Here is a 24,996-nt window from a genome sequence, read left to right on the forward strand (position 1 = left end):
CTTGACATTGTTGCTTCTAACAAGAGTTTAAAACGTCTTTGTAAAGAAAATCAGATAGGAGGCGACGGAGAGACTTATACAGATACATGGATCAATCAAGATCCTGAAATTAAGGCCTATACAAGCTGTTACGTGAGTTAGACTCCTAAGTAGACGAAAAGCATTCTGTGATGACTGTACAGTAATCAAGGAAATGGACTCCTTAAATCAAGGGACAGATGACAGACTTTGGTTTACTCAACAGTATCAGTCCTGACCATCTCCTTTTGTACAATACCATGACAGTGGCAACACTTACGACGGAAAAGAACCCTGTAATTGCTCCAATTACAATCCAAGTAGTCTTTCTCTTCGTCTCACTTGTAGAATCCACAATCCGGATATGCAATCCTGTGCTGTCTGGAGAACAATTTATGTAATCGGATGCAGATGGTGTTTTCAGTATATTGAATAGATCCCCTATCCAAATGTAACACAGACGACTATTGAAAAATTTATAAGCGAAGGCAGTGCATGAACAATTTGCTAAGCATTCTAATCTGCATTGATCATTGCTCACATCATTGCAGGATTTTCCAGGTTTCTCGGGGTTCTAAGAACTTGTTTTCTCTTGGTTCGATTATTGTATCTATGCTCAGCACCCGGCAGCCAAGTATCCGTCAGGTGATCGAAACTCTGCCATATAACAACGGATGAATCGAATGCATCTGTTAATAACAAAGTTCCCATTGTCAAGAAGCTTTGCTACACTAGAATTAGCGACCTTTGATCTTGAATTAGTCGACCATATTTCAACTTTGGAGGGGCTACTTAAGATCAAGTTTCCATTTTCGACAAGTTCTAATACAGAGTTTCGGTTCAGAAACTGGTGGTTTTTTGTTTGCGACCCAAACTACGGTCTTAATGGTTAGATTTTTGTACCAAATGCCTATGTAATAGTTTTGAGGTATACCTGGTTTGTAGAAACCGAGCTCAAACTTTCCACTTGGAGAGGTGATTGTTTGTCCCCTGGAAAGAGATTGGCCTGGAGAGATGGTGTGAGACGCCGTGGAAATACAAGCAATGAAGGTACAACATAACAAAATTCTCAATGCATAGCAGAGTAGAATTTTCGTATCCATCTCTTGATTATGAATGTGACTAGGACTACAACCATGCTTAAGATCCCTATAAATATCTTCAAAGACCAATTTGTCACCAAATATCGGCGGAGACTCAAGCATGTAGCATCCTAAAATTCTCAGAAAGCCCAATGCAACAGTTATCAGCCATGGCATTACAGGAAAATCTTGTGTCAACTTAGAGGATTGTGTCATCCATACGCCCATTCACACAACTAAGCGAGACCACCTTTGTAGCGGGACCACATTAGCCCAATTTCACCAATCCCAACATAGGCGGCTCACTTAGTTGTGTGTGGGCTTTCGAATAACGTTATCTTTAGGGTAGACAAGTGAATTTTCCTGATAGCATCCTCTGTAAGTACATTAGTTCTAGCTAGCAATCTCAATGAAAAGAATATACAAGAACAACTTTAATGGACCTTTTTGGGTGCACTGTCAATAATTTGGGATTCATTTTCTTTTATAGTTTTAATCATTCTTCTCCCCTCAATTGATGTTACTTCCTATTATGTTTTGCATAGGAATTAAATTGTGTGTTTGTATAAGATATAAACTATGGTGAGGATCAAATTTATGGCGGAGATGGATTAGTTTGACGAATTTTCTGTTGGCTTTAATTTTCTTCAGTTGGCGGTGAGTTGAGAGAGAACATTGGTGCTTGGTCACAAGATTCAGGGTGTTTGGCTACAAGAATAATGAGTGTTTAAAAGTACGCGTTTCATATTTCCTGAGCCACATAGTTTGGTGAGTAAAGTTGATACTGACTACATGTCTTTGATTTATTGTGACACATTGTTTGGTGAGTAAAATGAGTATTGACTCAACATTGTATTTCAACGATGACTTTTACAATTTTCCTTAAATATCATCCTTAAAAAAAAAATCACTAAAATTGGACACAATATGACCATTGGATTGTAAGGGACATTTAGTTTTCATTTGAAGTACCGAATTTATCAATTTTCTTCATTATAATTGGATGTCTTAATAGTTTCACATTTGTTTAATTTTTTGCAAAAATAAATTATAAATGAAGGCTTGAAGTATAAATAAGTGAGCCACACAAAGCTCCCCGTGCATACACTAGAAGATGTCCAAAAAATGATTTTTAAGGGATTACATCTAACACCTTTTTACTCCTTAATTTAAGGGATTACATCAAACACAATGCTAAGAAGTGATCTACACGTTAATCCCCGGGATTAGACGTGAGCAGCCAAAGTTGACAATAAGTGAGCAGCCAAAGTCATGGCACTTTTTGACATACTTGATAAAGCCAAACACCTTTTGACAAAGTTGATAAAGACATGATTTCTGATTTCATGTCTGTCTAGGATTTGTAACTCCAATAACCCATCTTTAATCAAGAAATTTCTTTCTCAACGAAGGAAAATGATTTTTGCGCTCTCTTTGTGTTGCTAACTTCTCCTTTAGCGGTTCAATTGAACAAATTCAAGCAAAATTAGAGGCACAAAACAAAGAAATGACTCGGAAGAAAATGAAACAAAAAGGGGTGGGCGGGTGGAGAACGCGAAAATCGTTTCCCTTATTTAATAATATCTCATTACATTACCAAAATTTGTTGGACTGGAAATATTCAAAAACTTACTACCTTCAACACAAGGTTAAACATACAATCATAATACAAGAACCCTCACGTTCTTCATCTCATCCTCATGACTTTTAGTTGCACAGTTGCTGACTTGGGCTTGAAATGCACTTTGGACATCGGAGCATGACCATGAACCCGAACCGGACGTAGTCTCCTGGTAGTTAATGCCTTCTGACGGACCTCCGATAAGGCGCTGGAGGAACTGCGGGACTGGTGGAACACCGATGTCCGAAACTCCCTCAAGAATTTGAACCACCTGCCTCATTGTTGGCCTATCCTTCTCATCTTCTTGAATGCACCAACAAGCCACTTTGCACGCTCTACTTAGTTCATCTCTGTCAGCTTTGCCTTCCAACCTGCAATCCAACAAGGCAAAAACATCTTCCCCTTTATTAACTGCATTTGCGAGGCGGATAGGATGGAAGTTTTCTATCCCGTCATCTAACCCTTCTCTGTTTCTCCTCCCTGATATGACCTCAATCAGCAACATGCCGTAGCTAAACACATCGGCTTTTGGTGTGATAGCTTCACCCGAAAACCATTCTGGTGCGAGATAGCCCACAGTTCCTCTCATGGTTGTCAAAACCCGGCTGTGATGTCTCCCCAAAAGTTTCGCAAGACCAAAATCTGCCAATTTCGGACTGTATTCTGAATCCAACAAGATGTTCTCCGGCTTAACATCGCAATGTATTATGCAGTCTCTGCACTCTTCATGGAGGTAAGCCAATCCTTTGGCAGTCCCTACTGCAATGTGATATCTAGCCTTCCAATCTAACATTGTCGGGTTCTTTCCAAGTAGAAGAGATTGCAAAGAACCATTTGGCATGTAGTCATAAACCAAAAACCTCTTTGAAGCATTCGTGCAGAATCCCCGCATGCGAATAAGATTATTGTGTTGGATTACACCGATAGTTCCCACTTCAGCACGAAATTGTTTCTCTCCCTGGTCCATACATTTCAGCTGTTTCACTGCTATGGCTGTTGAGTTAGGCAGCATCCCCTTGAATACAGAACCAAAGGCTCCTTCCCCGAGTTTTTCGGAGAAGTTCTTTGTTGCTCGTCTTAAATCTCTATGCTTGTAAAGCACCAAAGAATCATCGGTAGTCGCCAATGCTGCCGCTGACCATCTCCTTCTAAAAAATACGATGAGAGTGGCAGCACTTAAGATGGAAAAGAACCCTGCAAGTACTCCAAGTACAATCCAAGTAGTCTTTCTCTTCGTCTCACTTGTAGGATGCACAAGCGGTATTTTCAATCCTATGCCGTCCGGATTATAACTTGATTCGGGTGTTCCCTGTACATTATATACATCCCCTATCCACATGTAACACCGACCACTATCGTAAGAATTATAAAAAAAGGCAGCGCATGAGCACTTTCTTGAGCATTCTAATCTGCATTGATCATTGCTTACATTCAAAATTGTCTCATACTTATTAGGATATCCATATGCAGCATCAGTTATTGCCAAAAATGAGTAATTTTCCCCAGGACTGCAGTGAAAAGGAGTTTTCCTCACACAGCCATCTGAGAAGTCCTCTAGTCTCCAATTTTCCATGACTTTGGGTTCAAATCCTTCGGGGCAAGCACAAGCAGGAGAACCGAACTGGTAGCAAGAACTAAAAGGACCGCACAAAGCATCGACCTCACATTGGTTCACGGGTTCAACTGAAATCAAAGTCCATCCCCCATAGCCTTGGTACATGGCATAAAACCTGAGCTGACCATTGATTTCAAGTGTGCCTCTAATAAGGGCACCACGATAGTCAGGCAAATTAAGGGGTAATTCATCCAGCTCATAAGAAAAAGGACCAGGTGCAGGACTTTCCACGTTTCTCCAGGATGTAAGAATTAGTATTTTCTTGGTCCGATTATTGTATCCAATCTCAGCACCCGGCAGCCAAGTATCCGACAGGTGATCAAAACTCTGCCATATAACAACAGATGAATCAAATGCATCTGTTATGACAAAGTTCCCATTGTCAAGAAGCTTTGCTACACTCGAATTAGAGACCTTTGATCTTGAATTAGTCGACCATATTGCAACTTCGGAGGGGCTACTTAAGATCAAGTTTCCATTTTCGACAAGTGCTAATTCTGAAAGTTTCAGTTCAGAAACAGGTTGTTCTCTGTTTGCGACCCAAACTACGGTCTTAATGGTTTCATTTGTGTACCAAATGCCTACGTAACTGTTTCGAGAATTACCTGGTGTGAAGAAACCCAGCTCAAATGCTCCACTTGGAGAAGTGATTGTTCGTGCCCCGGAGAGAGATTCACCTGGAGAGATGGTGTGAGACGCCATGGAAATACAAGCAATGAAGGTACAGCATAACAAAAATCTCAACGTATAGCACAGTAGAATTTTCGTATCCATCTCTTTATAAAATTGCAACAAAAGAGACAGATTGCTGCAAGCAGAAGCCAAAAGTGGTCCTTCCCTTGAATGATTGGATCTTAACCAGATATGCTGTATCAAAATAAAATAGACTTGACTTACAAGTCAACAAAGGACTTCACATCCACAATTTTTTTTTCTTTTTTTCTTTTTGGTAGACAAGTATGACTCGATTGCTTACATTCAACATCTTAATTAATTAAAATAATTTTTTTATATATTATTTAATATTATAAAATTAGATCGACTGTGCTGTGAGAAAAATCACTTTTGAAAGTGCCGTGTGAGAAATTAATTGTGGAAAAAAAAGGTCTGGCGTTTGGTAATCTGATGTAAGACAAGATACGGGTCAAAGAAAGAAAAATAAAATAAAATGTTTCAAATTCTGGAAAACAAGGATTAAAGTTGGAAAAATGATGGATTCATTCGATATGGCGACATAAAAGGCTACAACAAATATTCTGGTGTCAGAATTGGGACCGTGATGTGGTCATAGAAGTGGTGTCAATTCTCCTACAAAAGTGGCTTGAGTCATCTTTTGCAAAAACTCATCAACAGTAGCAGCTTACCAATAAATGGAGCTTTTTATTATTTGTCTTTTGGGGTTTCAAGGGCATTATTATCTCTTTTAGTTTTTGTCTTAATTACTTAAGTCTTTTGAGATGTTGCAGGAGGTTGCATTTATTTATTTAAGTCATTAGGCTTCTCATTTGTAAGCATCATTCATCTTTCAATCAATTAATCAAGTTATCCTTTGGGATTTTCTCAACTTTTGGTGGACTCCAGACTTTGTTCTATAAGGGATTACACTAGTCATCCTTTCATTGCTTCGTGCTACGTCATAAACTCTATTTTAAATTTGTTGTAAGTACAATTAGAAGTTTTATAGGAAAAATGATCATCTTCGGATCCCTTCCACCAAATCCTCCACATCAATGAATCCGGACCCTTGAAATTTGATTCAACGGCTAAAATTATTATAACTTTTAAAGTGGACACCTATTTTTAGCCGTTGAATCAAATTTTAAGGATTCGAATTAATTGATGGGAATGATTTGGACTATTGTGCAAACTGTTGTAAAATGTGTAGAATGATTAAATAAAGATATTATTTTGAAATAATGCTTCAAACTATTTGGTAAAAACAAAGCACTTAACTTTCTTTTTTTCTTTTTTTGTGTACATCAATATTTTTACACTAAGAAGAGGGGGAGTTCGGCAAAGCCACGCAATGGGCAGCCTAATTTAGCGTCGAATTCGCTATCCACGAGATTCGAACCTAAGAACTCTCACTTCCAAGTGAAAAGAAATACTACTGAATCGTAATTCTGAGTTAAACAGCAACCTACCTTTCTGCGGGAGAAGCTAACATTCATATGATGAATTGCAAACCGGCTTAGCAAATCTACAGTCTTTGAATAACCATCAGCAGAATTTTGTAACATCTTTCCTCCGGGCAGTCATGTTATAGAACAAGTTCTCAATCAGATAACAAATACCAACACTTAATTCACCAGTAAAGATAATTTCATCCCATTGAACCCAAAACATAGAAAGTAATTCATCACGTTCGCCAGACATTCAACGCCAGCAAAATGATCATTTGCTTTTTTTCGTTTAAACTTTTTTTTTCTTTTCTTTTTTTTTTCTTTTTTTTTGTTGAGTTTATGGGGTAAATTTTAAAATTAAACTGCCATAAGTGAATCCACCAAATTATAATTTCAATATTAAATAGTAAAGTATCACTTGAATAAAAATTCAAAAGGCCATTTCTTTCTATGAACAAATCATATAATTTTTCTGGGCATTTCATCAAACAGGTAATGGCCACACACCTATAACCATGCAACTGGTCCTTGGTAATGGTGGTGACGGTGACCTGAGCAACGTATGTCATGCTGGCAAGTGCTTCTCCTCTGAACCCCCATCGACTTTATCGACTTCAAGTCCCCAAACGCCGACAATTTCGACGTCGCGTGCCGCTTTCTCCTTCCCTACTCGACTTCTGTTGAAATCCTTGTACTAATTGTTCATCCACTCCATGATTTGATGCACCACATGCAGTGCAGAATCTTAGTTGGCAAGCATGGGTGTATGTACCTGCCATCATTACAATCATTGCCATAAAGGAAAGACAGCAGGGAGGACATTAACTTCTGGAAAGGAAGGTTGCATGTGGTTGCTGTGCTGTTGCTGTGCTGTTGCACCTGGACAGCAGGGAGAACGTTTTAATATTACTACATGTGTGCTGTTGCTGCATGTGGCATCGGTGTAAAGCTTTCTCCTCATGTAGTATAGGTGTAAAGCTTTGATCTTATTGTATATAAGTATGCCTTCCCAAAAGGCTTTTAAGTATTGTAAATGTATGATAGTTCAAATCAGTTGGAAATCGATTCTTTCTACATACATACACTTCGCCATTTTTACATGGTATCAGAGCACCTTCCTGGTGCCTGAAACGCTTCCGCTCGATCTCGTTGTTCATCATGAGTGACGAAGAAACTCCTAAACACAAACCACAACTCACAACAACAATGGACATCACTGATCCATTCTACATCCATCACTCGGATCACCCGAGTCTACACCTTGTTTCCAAACCATTGGATAGTGACAATTATTCCACATGGAGTCGTGCGATGACAATCAGCCTCAGCACCAAGAACAAGCTCGGTTTTGTGGATGGTTCGATAGAAGCCCCGCCAAAAACCGACGCCAAATATTCTCTTTGGAAACGGTGCAATGATATGGTCCTCTCATGGGTCGTTAGTTTTGTTGGTAATGATTTGATGAGCAGCGTCCTATACACGGATTCACCCTCTGAGATATGGGAGGATTTGAAGGAACGTTTCTCGCAAGGAAACGTTTCTCGCATTTTTCAAATTAAAAGAGAGATCATTGAACATCGACAGCGTCAACGATCCATATCGGCATACTATACCAAACTCAAAGGACTTTGGGATGAACTAGCGTCCTACAATACCATTCCAGCCTGCACATGTGGAACGATGAAAGCGATCAATGAAAGAGAACAACAGGAACAGGTTATTCAATTTCTCATGGGATTGGATGACTCTTATTCGGCTGTTCGTGGACAAATCCTCTTAATGCAGCCACTACCAAACATTCGTAAGGTATATTCTTTGACTTTACAAGAAGAAAAACAAAGAGAGGTGGCAGAAGGTGGTGAAAGTAACACTACACATGCCATGCACGTATCCAAGACCACCTAGAATAAGCAGCCTCCAAAGCCGAACAATGGTGGCAAGGCAAACACTGGTAAGGATTTTCATTGTACTTACTGCGATGGAACTACTCATACAGTTGATTACTGTTTCTACCTTCACGGATTCCCTCCTGGCCACAAGTTTCACGGGAAGGACGTAAAGCCTCCCAACAAAACCAGGCGCGCAGCAGCCAATAATGCCCACAAAGAAGAGGCCAAGTCGAGCACTACCAAAGAACCTGTTGATTTGAAATTCACAGTGGATGAGATCAACAAAATCAAGGCTATTCTTCGTGGTGATGGTAAAAATCAAATTTTTGCAAATGCAGCAGGTATACCTAATACACAATGCTATTCTTTTTCCACAAACAGTTCAGATTCTTGGATTATTGACAGTGGGGCTACAGATCACATTTCTTCTTCTTTCAATTTACACGACAAAAGGAGACCACATTCTTCCTCTGTCAATCTGCCAAATGGGTCACAAGCACCAATTTCTTGTCTTGGTTCAATCAAACTCACTCCAAATTTAAACCTAAAAGATGTCCTTTGTGTCCCTGGTTTTCGAGTTAACCTGATGTCAGTTAGCAAAGTTACTCGGGGATTAAATTGTTTGATCGTTTTCTTCCCTACTTTTTGTCTCTTACAGGATTTGGCAACGAAGAAGATGATTGGATTGGGGAAGGAGCGTGATGGCCTGTATTACCTAGTCCCATTCACAGAAGACTTCGTCTTTCGACAAAATAAGCCTGGGGTCGTTACTGCTTCTGCATCCGCATCATCCAATGTCTGGCACCAACGCCTTGGACACCTTTCCATTGGTCCAGCCCGTGTCTTATCTAGTTCCATTCCTGATATCTCTTTTAATTTTGATTTTCATTGTGATGTCTGTCCAGTAGCCAAACAAACAAGGTTACCTTTTCCCTTAAGTTCTACTTCTAGTCTGCAACCTTTCGAGTTAATACATTGTGATATTTGGGGTCCGCATCGTTTGCCATCTTCATCAGGTGCTAAATACTTCTTAACCATAGTTGATGATTACTCCCGATTTACTTGGCTCTTTCTCATGAATTTAAAATCTGAAACACAAGAGAAAATCAAACTGTTTTTTGCTTATGTCAACACTCAATTTCAGCGTCAAGTTAAACAAGTACGCACTGATAATGGCGCAGAATTCATATCCATGCGTTCATTTTTTGCCAACTCAGGCACTGTTTTTCAACATACTTGCCCACACACACCTCAACAAAATGGGGTGGTGGAGCGTAAACATCGACACCTCCTTAATGTAGGTCGCGCACTTCGTTTTCAAGCAAACCTTCCCCTCAAATTTTGGGGAGAAAGTCTTCTCACTGCCACTTATCTTATCAATCGCACACCCATCATCGTTTTATAAAAAAAAACACCTTATGAAATGCTCTACACGCGCCCCCCCACTTATATGCACTTACGGGTTTTTGGGTGCCTTTGCTATGCTACACACACCTCCCTTAAACACAAGTTTGATGCTAGGGCTCACAAGTGTCTCTTTGTTGGTTACCCTTCTGGACAAAAGGGGTATCGTCTCTACAATCTTCACACTCATCATTTTTTTACTAGTCGTGATGTGGTTTTTCATGAGCACATCTTCCCTTTTGCTCATCATCCTCCCGACACCCAACCTGATGAAGTTGTGCCCGTCATTCCTCTTCCCCTCACCGATACCATATCAGATTCTTCCACCTTTCCACAAGAACCCTCATCTCCCATCATCTCTAGTCCGCACACTTCTCCTCCTTCACCTGCCGTAACTGTCGTCCCTTTCTCACCATCACCTGTGTCGCCACCATCACCTGTGTCGCCCCCACCACCACCTGCCCTTGGTCGTGGCCTCCGCCCCAAGCAACCTTCTGTCTTATTAAAGGATTATGACTGTTCACAGGTCACCACGGCGCCTTCCACGTCCACTTCTTCTTCGCGGTCAGGTACTCGCTATACCCTCTCTCATTATCTCTCTCCTTCACATTTATCACCATCTCATCAAGTGTTTATCAATAATATCACTCGTAGCATCGAACCTACTTCTTTTGCCCAGGCCAACCTTGATCCTAATTGGCAAGCTGCCATGCAGTCTGAACTTGCTGCACTTGAACAGAACCATACCTGGACACTCACTTCCCTGCCTCCTGGAAAACGTGCTATCGGCAGCAAGTGGGTTTACAAGATCAAACATCGTTCTGATGGCTCCATCGAGCGCTATAAAGCGCGTTTAGTTGCAAAAGGTTACACGCAAATTGAAGGCCTGGACTATTCTGAAACATTTGCACCCGTGGCCAAACTTACCACTGTTCGTTGTTTATTGGCCGTGGCTGCTCAACGCCACTGGCCTCTCCATCAGCTCGATGTCCAGAATGATTTTCTCCATGGTGATTTGGACGAAGAAGTTTTCATGTCTCCACCTCCTGGACTTCGTCGACAGGGGGAGAACTTGGTTTGTCGACTCCATAAATCCCTCTATGGCTTGAAGCAGGCTTCCCGTCAATGGTTTTCAAAGTTTTCTCAAGCTATTCAACTCGTGGGGTTCAAACAATCAACTGCAGACTATTCATTGTTCACCTGCACTACTGCGCATTCCATTACAGTGGTTCTTATCTATATTGATGACATGATCATTACAGGGAACAACCATGAGGCCATTCAATGTTTAAAACAATTTCTTCATCATCAGTTTCGTATTAAGGAACTCGGACCTCTCAAATATTTTCTTGGGATTGAAGTGGCTCGTTCACAGCAAGGCATTTCTATCTCACAAAGGAAATATGTTTTGGACATACTGGACGATGTTGGACTATTAGGGGCATGTCCAGTGGATTTTCCCATGGAACAAGACTTGAAGTTAAGGCCAACGGATGGTGAATTATTAAAGGATCCAACCAGATATAGAAGGATCGTGGGACGACTCATTTACCTCACTATAACAAGGCTAGATATCACATTTTCTGTCCAAAATCTTAGCTAGTTCATGAACCAACCACGCAAGCCTCATCTTGAAGCTGTTATGCGAGTCTTGAAATACCTCAAAGGGACTCCAGGACAAGGTCTATTTTTTCCATCTACAGATGTTTTACAATTGAGTGGTTACTGTGATGCTTCATGGGCATCATGTCTAACGACTAGAAGGTCTGTGATAGGTTATTGTGTGTTTTTGGGGAAATCACTTATCTCCTGGAAGACTAAAAAACAACATACGGTTTCACGATCATCTGCAGAGGCAGAATATAGATCAATGGCTGCAATCACTTGTGAACTTACGTGGCTTCGTTATCTGTTACAAGATTTACAGGTCTCCCATGCAGCTCCAGCTCATGTTTACTGTGACAATAAGGCAGCGCTACACATTGCAGCTAATCCAGTTTTCCACGAGCGAACTAAACATATCGAATTAGATTGTCACTTGGTCCGAGAAAAGTTACATTCAGGAATGATTGCAACAAGGTTCACACCTTCAAAACATCAGTTGGCCGACATATTTACAAAAGCACTAGGAAAGGCATCGTTTCATTCTCTTCTCAGCAAGTTGGGCATTCAAAACATTCATGCTCCAACTTGAGGGGGAGTGTTGAAATCCTTGTACTAATTGTTCATCCACTCCATGATTTGATGCACCACATGCAGTGCAGAATCTTAGTTGGCAAGCATGGGTGTATGTACCTGCCATCATTACAATCATTGCCATAAAGGAAAGACAGCAGGGAGGACATTAACTTCTGGAAAGGAAGGTTGCATGTGGTTGTTGTGTTGTTGCACCTGGACAGCAGGGAGAACGTTTTAATATTGCTGCATGTGTGCTGTTGCTGCATGTGGCATCGGTGTAAAGCTTTCTCCTCATGTAGTATAGGTGTAAAGCTTTGATCTTATTGTATATAAGTATGCCTTCCCATAAGGCTTTTAAGTATTGTAAATGTATGATAGTTCAAATCAGTTGGAAATCGATTCTTTCTACATACATACACTTCGCCATTTTTACAACTTCGCCCTTATTCTCATCCAAAACTAGACCTGGCAATTTCTGACACGACCCGATAACCCGACACGACACGACACGAAATTAACAGGTGTTTGGGTCGACACGATAACGAATCGGGTCTTATCGGGTAACCCGATAAGCACCTGTTAAGATAACGGGTTGGGTCGGGTATACATGTGGGTAAACACGATACACGATAAGCAGAATATTATTTTTATAATTTTATAACCCTCAAAAAATACTGTAATAATTATATACATTAATTTTACAATTTTATACCCCTAAAAATTATAATAAATATATATATATATATATTAAATTAACTATAAAATTTATAATAATTATAATAATTATATATACTATAATAATTATACCCCCAAAATATTAAGTCTATCTATACTAATTATATATATATATATATATATTAAATTTTATAAAAACTATAATAATTATTAATTAATAATTTAATATGCATGATCATGCATTGCATATTTGCATGATTTTGCATCCATTGAAATTTGATGCGTCAGGACTCATATGTGATTTGTTTCCATTCTCAAATTTCAATAATCAATTTCTTGCCATTGCCATTTGCCAACTTGCCGCCCTTTTTGAAAAAAAAAATGGAAGGAAAATGAAAATGTTAAGAAAAGTTGAAAATAAAACAAAAAAGTGAGGGAATTCAATTAGGGAAAGATGTTGGAGGGAAAAGTGAAAATGATAAGAAAAAGTTGAAAAGGAAACAAAAAAGAGAGGGAAAAATGAAAATTAATAGAAGTGGTGAATCTAAGTATAAATAAACTCTAAGTGTTAGTCAATCTATCGTTTTACGAATTCTCCAAAACTAATTTCAACGATCCAAACCGTCAAAATTGTTTGTATATGCTTGGAGATCACATCAGCAAAAAATCACAAAAAAAAAAACATTCAGAGATCAAGTAAACAGGACAAAGCTTTTCAACGGTTATAAATGAAAATTCACGATTTAACGGTTATTTTAACTCCGATTTTGATGATTTTTTATAACTACACTCCTTGACCCTATATGAATACAATGAATGAATTCGATATTCAATTTAAAATATTTACACAAGTGGATACCACAAAATCTTATGTTATACTTAATAAAAGTATAAATAAACTCTAAGTGTTAGTCAATCTATCGTTTTACGAATTCTCCAAAACTAATTTCAACGATCCAAACCGTCAAAATTGTTTGTATATGCTTGGAGATCACATCAGCAAAAAATCACAAAAGAAAAACATTCAGAGATCAAGTAACGGGACAAAGCTTTTCAACGGTTATAAACGAAAAATCACGATTTAACGGTTATTTTAACTCCGATTTTGATGATTTTTTATAACTACACTCCTTGACCCTATATGAATACAATGAATGAATTCGATCTTCAATTTAAAATATTTACACAAGTGGATACCACAAAATCTTATGTTATACTTAATAAAAGTATAAATAAACTCTAAGCGTTAGTCAATCTATCGTTTCACGAATTCTCCAAAACTAATTTCAACGATCCAAACCGTCAAAATTGTTTGTATATGCTTGGAGATCACATCAGCAAAAAATCACAAAAGAAAAACATTCAGAGATCAAGTAACGGGACAAAGCTTTTCAACGGTTATAAACGAAAAATCACGATTTAACGGTTATTTTAACTCCGATTTTGATGATTTTTTATAACTACACTCCTTGACCCTATATGAATACAATGAATGAATTCGATCTTCAATTTAAAATATTTACACAAGTGGATACCACAAAATCTTATGTTATACTTAATAAAAGTATAAATAAACTCTAAGCGTTAGTCAATCTATCGTTTTACGAATTCTCCAAAACTAATTTCAACGATCCAAACCGTCAAAATTGTTTGTATATGCTTGGAGATCACATCAGCAAAAAATCACAAAAAAAAACATTCAGAGATCAAGTAACGGGACAAAGCTTTTCAACGGTTATAAACGAAAAATCACGATTTAACGGTTATTTTAACTCCGATTTTGATGATTTTTTATAACTACACTCCTTGACCCTATATGAATACAATGAATGAATTCGATCTTCAATTTAAAATATTTACACAAGTGGATACCACAAAATCTTATGTTATACTTAATAAAAGTATAAATAAACTCTAAGCGTTAGTCAATCTATCGTTTTACGAATTCTCCAAAACTAATTTCAACGATCCAAACCGTCAAAATTGTTTGTATATGCTTGGAGATCACATCAGCAAAAAATCACAAAAGAAAAACATTCAGAGATCAAGTAACGGGACAAAGCTTTTCAACGGTTATAAACGAAAAATCACGATTTAACGGTTATTTTAACTCCGATTTTGATGATTTTTTATAACTACACTCCTTGACCCTATATGAATACAATGAATGAATTCGATCTTCAATTTAAAATATTTACACAAGTGGATACCACAAAATCTTATGTTATACTTAATAAAAGTATAAATAAACTCTAAGCGTTAGTCAATCTATCGTTTTACGAATTCTCCAAAACTAATTTCAACGATCCAAACCGTCAAAATTGTTTGTATATGCTTGGAGATCACATCAGCAAAAAATCACAAAAGAAAAACATTCAGAGATCAAGTAACGGGACAAAGCTTTTCAACGGTTATAAACGAAAAATCACGATTTAACGGTTATTTTAACTCCGATTTTGATGATTTTTTATAACTACACTCCTTGACCCTATATGAATACAATGAATGAATTCGATCTTCAATTTAAAATATTTACACAAGTGGATACCACAAAATCTTATGTTATACTTAATAAAAGTATAAATAAACTCTAAGCGTTAGTCAATCTATCGTTTTACGAATTCTCCAAAACTAATTTCAACGATCCAAACCGTCAAAATTGTTTGTATATGCTTGGAGATCACATCAGCAAAAAATCACAAAAGAAAAACATTCAGAGATCAAGTAACGGGACAAAGCTTTTCAACGGTTATAAACGAAAAATCACGATTTAACGGTTATTTTAACTCCGATTTTGATGATTTTTTATAACTACACTCCTTGACCCTATATGAATACAATGAATGAATTCGATCTTCAATTTAAAATATTTACACAAGTGGATACCACAAAATCTTATGTTATACTTAATAAAAGTATAAATAAACTCTAAGCGTTAGTCAATCTATCGTTTTACGAATTCTCCAAAACTAATTTCAACGATCCAAACCGTCAAAATTGTTTGTATATGCTTGGAGATCACATCAGCAAAAAATCACAAAAAAAAAAACATTCAGAGATCAAGTAACGGGACAAAGCTTTTCAACGGTTATAAATGAAAAATCACGATTTAACGGTTATTTTAACTCCGATTTTGATGATTTTTTATAACTACACTCCTTGACCCTATATGAATACAATGAATGAATTCGATCTTCAATTTAAAATATTTACACAAGTGGATACCACAAAATCTTATGTTATACTTAATAAAAGTATAAATAAACTCTAAGCGTTAGTCAATCTATCGTTTTACGAATTCTCCAAAACTAATTTCAACGATCCAAACCATCAAAATTGTTTGTATATGCTTGAAGATCACATCAGCAAAAAATCACAAAAAAAAAACATTCAGAGATCAAGTAACGGGACAAAGCTTTTCAACGGTTATAAACGAAAAATCACGATTTAACGGTTATTTTAACTCCGATTTTGATGATTTTTTATAACTACACTCCTTGACCCTATATGAATACAATGAATGAATTCGATCTTCAATTTAAAATATTTACACAAGTGGATACCACAAAATCTTATGTTATACTTAATAAAAGTATAAATAAACTCTAAGCGTTAGTCAATCTATCGTTTTACGAATTCTCCAAAACTAATTTCAATGATCCAAACCGTCAAAATTGTTTGTATATGCTTGGAGATCACATCAGCAAAAAATCACAAAAAAAAAACATTCAGAGATCAAGTAACGGGACAAACCTTTTCAACGGTTATAAACGAAAAATCACGATTTAACGGTTATTTTAACTCCGATTTTGATGATTGTTTATAACTACACTCCTTGACCCTATATGAATACAATGAATGAATTCGATCTTCAATTTAAAATATTTACACAAGTGGATACCACAAAATCTTATGTTATACTTAATAAAAGTATAAATAAACTCTAAGCGTTAGTCAATCTATCGTTTTACGAATTCTCCAAAACTAATTTCAACGATCCAAACCGTCAAAATTGTTTGTATATGCTTGGAGATCACATCAGCAAAAAATCACAAAAAAAAAACATTCAGAGATCAAGTAACGGGACAAAGCTTTTCAACGGTTATAAACGAAAAATCACGATTTAACGGTTATTTTAACTCCGATTTTGATGATTTTTTATAACTACACTCCTTGACCCTATATGAATACAATGAATGAATTCGATCTTCAATTTAAAATATTTACACAAGTGGATACCACAAAATCTTATGTTATACTTAATAAAAGTATAAATAAACTCTAAGCGTTAGTCAATCTATCGTTTTACGAATTCTCCAAAACTAATTTCAACGATCCAAACCGTCAAAATTGTTTGTATATGCTTGGAGATCACATCAGCAAAAAATCACAAAAAAAAAACATTCAGAGATTAAGTAACGGGACAAAGCTTTTCAACGGTTATAAACGAAAAATCACGATTTAACGGTTATTTTAACTCCGATTTTGATGATTTTTTATAACTACACTCCTTGACCCTATATGAATACAAGGAATGAATTCGATCTTCAATTTAAAATATTTACACAAGTGGATACCACAAAATCTTATGTTATACTTAATAAAAGTATAAATAAACTCGAAGTGTTAGTCAATCTATCGTTTTACGAATTCTCCAAAACTAATTTCAACGATCCAAACCATCAAAATTGTTTGTATATGCTTGGAGATCACATCAGCAAAAAATCACAAAAAAAAACATTCAGAGATCAAGTAACGGGACAAAGCTTTTCAACGGTTATAAACGAAAAATCACGATTTAACGGTTATTTTAACTATGATTTTGATGATTTTTTATAACTACACTCCTTGACCCTATATGAATACAATGAATGAATTCGATCTTCAATTTAAAATATTTACACAAGTGGATACCACAAAATCTTATGTTATACTTGCACATTTAATATTTGTAATAGATTAGTAGTGTATGTATTATTTTTTTTATTAGGCTTTCATTTTCGAGTGTAGATATAGTACTTGAACGAGAAATGTTTTAATGTTTTCAAGTAATATTTATGTCACAATGTGTAGTATGTGCAAATTTTAAAAAAAATATATTTTTTTCTTAACGGGTCATAACGGGTCGGGTCACTTTACCCGTTGGGTAAAGTGACACGACCTGTTAAGGACCCGTTAAGATAACGGGTGTGACACGACACGATCCGTTAAGATAACTGGTGTTACACGAGAATGACACGAACACGACAGACACGACCCGTTTGCCAGGTCTATCCAAAACCCTGATCCACCACATCTCCAACGCCTTCCTCCAAGACGACCCCAAACTCTTAAACCCTCTTTTTCACTCCAAATTACAACCCCACCACCTCCACCCCGTCCTCCTCTCCCTCCAATCCAACCCCATTACCGCCCTCGGCTTCTTCGATTGGGCCTGCGGCTCCCTCGGCTTGCACCACCACCCGCAGTCCTTCTGCACCCTCCTTCACCTGCTGCTCCGCCACCGGATGCTCGCTCCGGTTTCCCGCCTTTTCAAAACATCGGTAGGCCAGTTCGGGACTCAGTTTCACTTCTTTGATGCATTTTCTGATTGTTTTCAGAACCACATTTCCGATTTTAGTCTCGTTTGTAGGTTTCTGATCGAGATTTTTTGTCGAAATGGGATGTTGGATTCGTCTGTTGATACATTCATTCGTATCGTATGTATAAATTGACATATGCTTTTTGCTTGACAATGTTGCTCGTAACAAGAGTTCAAAACGTCTTTGTAAAGAAAATCAGATAGAAGGCGGCGAAGATTTCTTTACTTTATTACTAAGGATTGGTCCGAAGCCAAACGTGGTCACGTTTAGCACGATGATTCACGCATATTGTAAATACGGGAAATTGGAAGAGGTAAACAAGCTTTATACGGTTATGATAGAGAAGGTATCAGTCCTGACTTGGTTGTATATAGTATTCTAGTTGATGGTTATTTTAGGGCAGGGAGATTAGAAGAGGGGCTTCGGCTTTTCTCGGTGGCATTGGATAGCAGGATTAAGTTGGATGTAGTCATTTTCACTTCCGTTATGGATGCATATGTGAGACTTGGAGTTTTGGCGAAGTCAGTGGAGTTCTACCGAAGAATGCTGAAACAAGGGATCTCGCCAAACTCTGTTAGTTACACCATTCTTTTAAACGGCATGTGTCAGGATGGGAAGTTCGCTGAGGCTTGTGGATTATCTGGTCAGATTTTGGAGTGTGGTTGTGTGCCATCGGTTCTGACTTAATTATAGTAGTTTGATTGACGGAATGTGCAGAATAGGTAATTTAAAAGATGCATTTCAGCTGTACGAGAGTATGATCAAGACGGGCTATGAACCTGATATTATTCTTTGCGGTGTGTTATTAAATGGCCCTTGCAAAAAATGGGCTGATGGGTGATGCTCTTAGGTTCTTCTTTCAAGCTGTGTATAGGGGCATTAAGCTCAATGTCTATACTTTCAACATGTTAATAGATGGTTGCTGCAGATTGAAACGATTGAGGGATGCTGTGAAGGTGTACATCAAACTGGGAGTTTATAACATAGGACCAGATCTGGTGATGTATACCGTGCTATTAAAGGTATTTCTGAACTAGGGAGATTAAGCGATGCGTTGGTGTTTTTCTTCCAATCAGTAAAAGGGTTTCCTGCCCGATGTTGTAACGTATTGCACATTAATATGCTGTTCAAAGAAGTTGTGTAGACGCTGCGCAGGAAGTCTTTGAGCAGCTTGCTGAAAGTGGTCCAGAACCTGATGTTGTTACATACAACACAATGATTTGTGGTTATTGCTCTCAGAGAAGGTTAGACGTGGCTCTTCAACTTTTTGAAGAGATGATACAGGGGCAGTGCAAACCCAATGCCATTACTTTCACTATATTGATTGATGCATTTTGTTAAGAAGGTAAAATGGAAGATGCAGTGTTGATGATCGATACAATGCTGGAAAAGGATCCTGAACCTAATGTGGTCACATATAGTAGTCTGATTGACGGTTGTTTCAAGTCTGAAAACATGAAAAGTGCCTTTGAACTACACGAAGAGATGCTTAAAAGCGTCTCTCCAAATATAGTCAGTTATAGCATCCTCATTGACGGTCTTTGCAAAAGAGGACTTGTGGAGAAAGCATCCCTTGCATTTCATTGTGCTATAAACAGGGGGCCTGGTGCCCGATGTAATAGCGTACGGGATTCTGATTCGTGGTTACTGCAAGGTAGGAAGAACGGTAGAAGGCCTCATGTTGTATGGGCGTATGTTCATAAGCGGGATCATGCCGGATGCTGTCATACAAAGGACGATTGCGGAGCATATCCTTGAAACTGATCGGCAAAAATATGAGAGTACTCCCAACCACATGATTTGCAGATAAGAGCTGTTGTTTAATACAGTGACACTTTCTGGTACTTCCAACTAGCTAATTGCTGTATAAACATCATATTTATCCTCAGGGTTCTTTTTTCTACTAAACTGTATATAATTAGATATACAAGAACTGGAGCTCCCCATTATACATTATAAGATGTGCAACTCATTTTTTGAGGAAAATAATTTTCGCGCTCCCTTTTTCTCTATGTGCTGCAACTCCTCTTCTTATTGGTTAAATTGAATAAATTCAAGCAAAATTAGGAGGCAAAAACAAAGAAATGGGTTGGCGGGTGGATTGGTGGGTGAATGCGAAAATTATTTCTTTTTTATTTATTATCTCATTACACCAACACTTATTGAACTGGAAATATTCAAAAACTTACTACCTCCAAGACAAGCTTGTACATACAATAATAATACAAGAACCTCCATTTATTGAACTGGAAATATTCAAAAACTTACTACCTCCAGGACAAGCTTGTACATACAATAATAAAACAAGAACCCTCGCGTTCTACATCTGATCCTCATGACTTTTCGTTGCACAGTTGCTGACTTGGGCTTGAAATGCACTTTGGACATTGGAGCATGACCATGAACCCGAACCGGATGTGGTCTCCTGGTTGTTAATGCCTTCTGACGAACCTCCGATAAGGCGCTGGAGGAACTGGGGGACTGGTGGAACACCGATGTCCGAAACTCCCTCAAGAATTTGAACCACCTGCTTCATTGTTGGCCTATCCTTCTCATCTTCTTGAATGCACCAGCAAGCCACTTTGCATGCTCTGCTTAGTTCATCTCCGTCGGCTTGGCCTTCCAACCTGCAATCTAACAAGGCGAAAAGATCTTGCCCTTTATTAACTGCATTCGTGAGACGGATGGGACGGAAGTTTTCTACTCCGTCATCTAACCCTTCTCTGTTTCTCCTTCCTGATATGACCTCAATCAGCAACATGCCATAGCTAAACACATCGGCTTTTGGTGTGATGGCTTCACCCGAAAACCATTCTGGTGCGAGATAACCCACAGTTCCTCTCATGGTTGTCAAAACCCGGCTGTGGTGTCTCCCCAAGAGTTTTGCAAGACCAAAATCTGCCAATTTGGGACTGTATTCTGAATCCAACAAGATGTTCTCCGGCTTAACATCGCAGTGTATTATGCAGTCTCTGCACTCGTCATGGAGGTAAGCCAATCCTCTGGCAGTCCCTACTGCAATGTGATATCTAGCCTTCCAATCTAACATTATCGGGTTGTTTCCAAGTAGAAGAGATTGTAGAGAACCATTTGGCATGTAGTCATAAACCAAAAACCTCTTTGAAGCGTTAGCGCAGAATCCCCGCATGCGAATAAGATTAATGTGTTGTATTAAACCGATAGTTCCCACTTCAGCACGAAATTGTTTCTCTCCCTGGTTCACACTTTTCAGCTCTTTCACTGCAATGGCTGTTGAATGAGGCAACATCCCCTTGAATACAGAACCAAAGGCTCCTTCCCCGAGCTTTTGGGAGAAGTTCTTTGTTGCTCTTCTTAAATCTCTATGCTTGTAAAGCACCAAAGAATCTTCGGTAGTCGCCAATGCTCCCGCTGACCATCTCCTTCTAAAAAATACCATGACAAGGAAAGTACTACTTAATATGGAAAATAACCCTGCTAGTACTCCAATTACAATCCAAGTACTCTTTCTCGTAGCCTTTCTCGTCGTCTCATTATTAGCCTTTCTCGTCGTCTCATTTTTAGAATCCACAATCCGGAAATGCAATCCTATGCTGTCTAGAGAATGACTATTATATAGATCCCCTGTCCACATGTAAACCCGACAACTACCCGAAAAATTATACGAAAAGGCAGTGCATGAGCAATTTATTAAGCATTCTAATCTACATTGCTCAATGCTCACATCGAAAATTTCCTTAAAGTTCTTAGGATATTCATCAACAGCTATCGCCCAAAATAGGTCTCCAGGACTGCAGTGAAGAGGAGTTTTCCTCGCACAGCCATCTGAGAAGTCGTATAGTCCCCAATTTTCCCTGACTTTGGGTTCAAATCCTTCGAGGCAATCACAACGAAGAACGCTCAGGTTGTTGCAAATACTAAAAGCACCACACGACCTTTGGACCGCACACTCGTCCGATGGTTCATAGGAAAAAAAAGACCGTTCCTTATAGTCTGGGTCCCAGGCAGAATACTCGAGCTGACCATTGCTTTCAAGCGTGACTTTTCTAAAGGGATAGAAATCATCAGGATAGTGAGATAAATTAAAAGGTAATTTATCTAGATCAAAAGAAAAAGGACCAGGTGCAGGATTTTGCCGGGTTCTCCAGGATGTAAGAACTTGTTTTCTCTTGGTACGGTTATTGTATCCAAGCTCAGCACCCGGCAGCCAAGTATCCGACAGGTGATCGAAACTCTGCCATATAACAACAGATGAATCAAATGCATCTGTTATGACAAAGTTCCCATTGTCAAGAAGCTTTGCTACACTCGAATTAGAGACCTTTGATCTTGAATTAGTCGACCATATTGCAACGTCGGAGGGGCTACTTAAGATCAAGTTTCCATTTTCGACAAGTGCTAATACTGAAAGTTTCAGTTCAGAAACAGGTTGTTCTCTGTTTGCGACCCAAACTACGGTGGTATCATTTGTGTACCAAATGCCTACGTAACTGTTTCGAGAATCACCTGGTGTGAAGAAACCGAGCTCAAATGTTCCACTTGGAGAAGTGATTGTTCGTGCCCCGGAGAGAGATTGACCTGGAGAGATGGTGTGAGAACCCGTGGAAATACAAGCAATGAAGGTACAGCATAACAAAAATCTCAACGTATAGCAGAGTAGAATTTTCGCATCCATGTCTTTATAAAATTGCAACAAAAGAAAGAGATTGCTGCAAGCAGAAGCCAAAACTGCTCCTTCCTTTGAATGATTGGATCTTAACCAGATATGCTGTATCAAAATACAATAGACTTGACTTACAAGTCAACAAACGACTTCACATCTACAATTTTTTTTTCTTTATATATATATATATTATTTAATATTATAAAATTAGTTCGACTGTGCTGTGAGAAAAATCACTTTTGAAAGTGCGGTGTGAGAAATTAATGGTGGAACAAAAAGGTCTGGCGTTTGGTAATCTTGACACGCCCCAATTCCGATATTCCCCGAATACCAGGATAGGCACGCCCAAGGGTGACAAAAGTCATTTATTGAGTGCAAATGCTGAAAATAAGGGATAGATAAGGCTTATAAATATAAAAGAATAATGAATATGCATTTAAGGAATGTGTTCAAAGCACACATCTAATCTAGAACACTAAAAGAAATAATATCAAATTTAATGAATAAAAGAATGGATCATGCACCAAGAGGACTTGAAGATGCCAATGTGAAAGTGTCTTGACGTCGGGATTGTATGCCTCGATTCTAAGTCCTGAAGGGGGCGCAAAACAAACAAGAGTGGACCAAGTTGATATATATATATATATATATATAATAAAACAGTTATCAACATACTAACCCTCAGGTTTTATAAAAACACCTGTATTATGATAAACATAGGTTTTCTGAAACCTAGCATACCGTGCAATGTCTCAAATCATAACTTTTATATATAATAATCACTAGTGAATGTCCGATAACTCCCATGCCCCATGCCGGCTCCCTGTCTCTGAGCAGACAGTCAGAGGAAAATACACTCCAGGCCCTATGCCGGCTCCTCATCCCTGTGCTAAATAGCTAGAAGAAACACACTTCAGGCCCTATGCCAACACCAAACTGTCGTCCAGGACAGACCGGAATCAATCCTTACGTAGCGGAAATGACCACTAGGTAAGTACAAAACCAGTGAACATACATATATTAAAAATCAACTTCATAGTATAAAGTCATCCATCATCTATACTATAAAGAAGTGTTCTAAACATGTTCTAAATATCATATCGTTATCCATCAGATATTCTATAAGAACACGGGTTATAGGAAAAATAGTAATAATTCAAACTAGCCTCAGTAAACATGTTATCTCATAAAACATTTCATAAACATAATCATCAAATCATGTTTTTCATGTATGCATTTCTACTATTAAAACATGCATTTTTAGAAGGGGTCCACTCACAGTATTTAGCTGCTGAAGAGCCACGCAACTAGTAAAGACAGAAACGCCACAGTTAATTGCCCCTAAGCACATAAAGCGTACATTTAATCAAAATCTACTCAAACGACTTATTTTGGGAAAACGGACGTCGGAAACGGATTCATGATGTTGAAATTAACCTAAAAGGGTCTTGGACGAAAACCCAAAAAGTCAACCCAAAAGTCAACATTGACCGGTTAAAGTCAACGGTGACAGTTGACCGGGTCAACCGTGACAGTTGACCGGGTCAACGGTCAGACGGGTCAATGTCAACAGGTCCGGGTCAACGGGTCAAACCAAGTCTGGGCTTGGATCCGGATTGGGTTAAAGGGTTTGGACTTGGGTTTGGGTTCTGTTGGGTTTTAAAAGGGATTGGGCTTGGGTCACAAAGGGTTTAGGGTTTAAAGGCTTAGGCTTAGAAGGGTTTAGGGTTAGGGCTTAAAAGCCCGGGCCAAAGCCTTTTGAATTTCAGAAAAACAAATAAAATAAATAAATGGGTTGGGTTTGATTTTAACGGGCCAAAGGGCCTGGTTTGAAGGGTTGGGCTTGGGAGCCCATTACTCACAGGGGAAGAAGGCCGGAATTCGGTCGGAAATTGGATAAACTTTGAACGTCCATAACTTTGTCAATACTCAACGAAATTAAGTGAATCAAAAATAAAAATCATAGCTCTCGAAGAGACGAAGAGAATGGTACCTCACACAACGTCTAACTCGCCATGGTTTGGCCAGAAATTGGCTCGAAAGCCGTCGGACTCCCTGGTAAAACTGGGAAAACATCCTCCGAGTTGTTCCTCATTACAAACCTTCACCAAAGCACATAAAATGAGTACTAACTAGAGTTTCATCGATCTAAGGAAGATTAGAGAGA

The 24,996-nt window shown here is 38.3% G+C and overlaps 2 protein-coding genes across 2 annotated transcripts; both read right to left on the minus strand.

Moving 5' to 3' along the window:
* Positions 1 to 2,650: 2,650 nt before the first annotated feature.
* On the minus strand, positions 2,651 to 5,158 carry LOC137713825 (G-type lectin S-receptor-like serine/threonine-protein kinase At2g19130). Its single transcript, XM_068453182.1, has one exon. The coding sequence runs from the start codon at positions 5,108 to 5,110 to the stop codon at positions 2,762 to 2,764; it is 2,349 nt and encodes a 782-aa protein (XP_068309283.1). The 5' UTR covers positions 5,111 to 5,158; the 3' UTR covers positions 2,651 to 2,761.
* A 15,141-nt stretch (positions 5,159 to 20,299) lies between these two features.
* Positions 20,300 to 22,841, minus strand: LOC137713901 (G-type lectin S-receptor-like serine/threonine-protein kinase At2g19130). Its single transcript, XM_068453253.1, has 2 exons — positions 21,708 to 22,841; positions 20,300 to 21,671 (listed from the first exon to the last, which is right to left on the minus strand). The coding sequence occupies exons 1-2, from the start codon at positions 22,839 to 22,841 to the stop codon at positions 20,508 to 20,510; spliced, it is 2,298 nt and encodes a 765-aa protein (XP_068309354.1). The 3' UTR covers positions 20,300 to 20,507.
* Positions 22,842 to 24,996: the final 2,155 nt, after the last annotated feature.

Source organism: Pyrus communis, chromosome 13, assembly GCF_963583255.1.
Source record: "Pyrus communis chromosome 13, drPyrComm1.1, whole genome shotgun sequence".
Classification (NCBI taxonomy): domain Eukaryota; kingdom Viridiplantae; phylum Streptophyta; class Magnoliopsida; order Rosales; family Rosaceae; genus Pyrus; species Pyrus communis.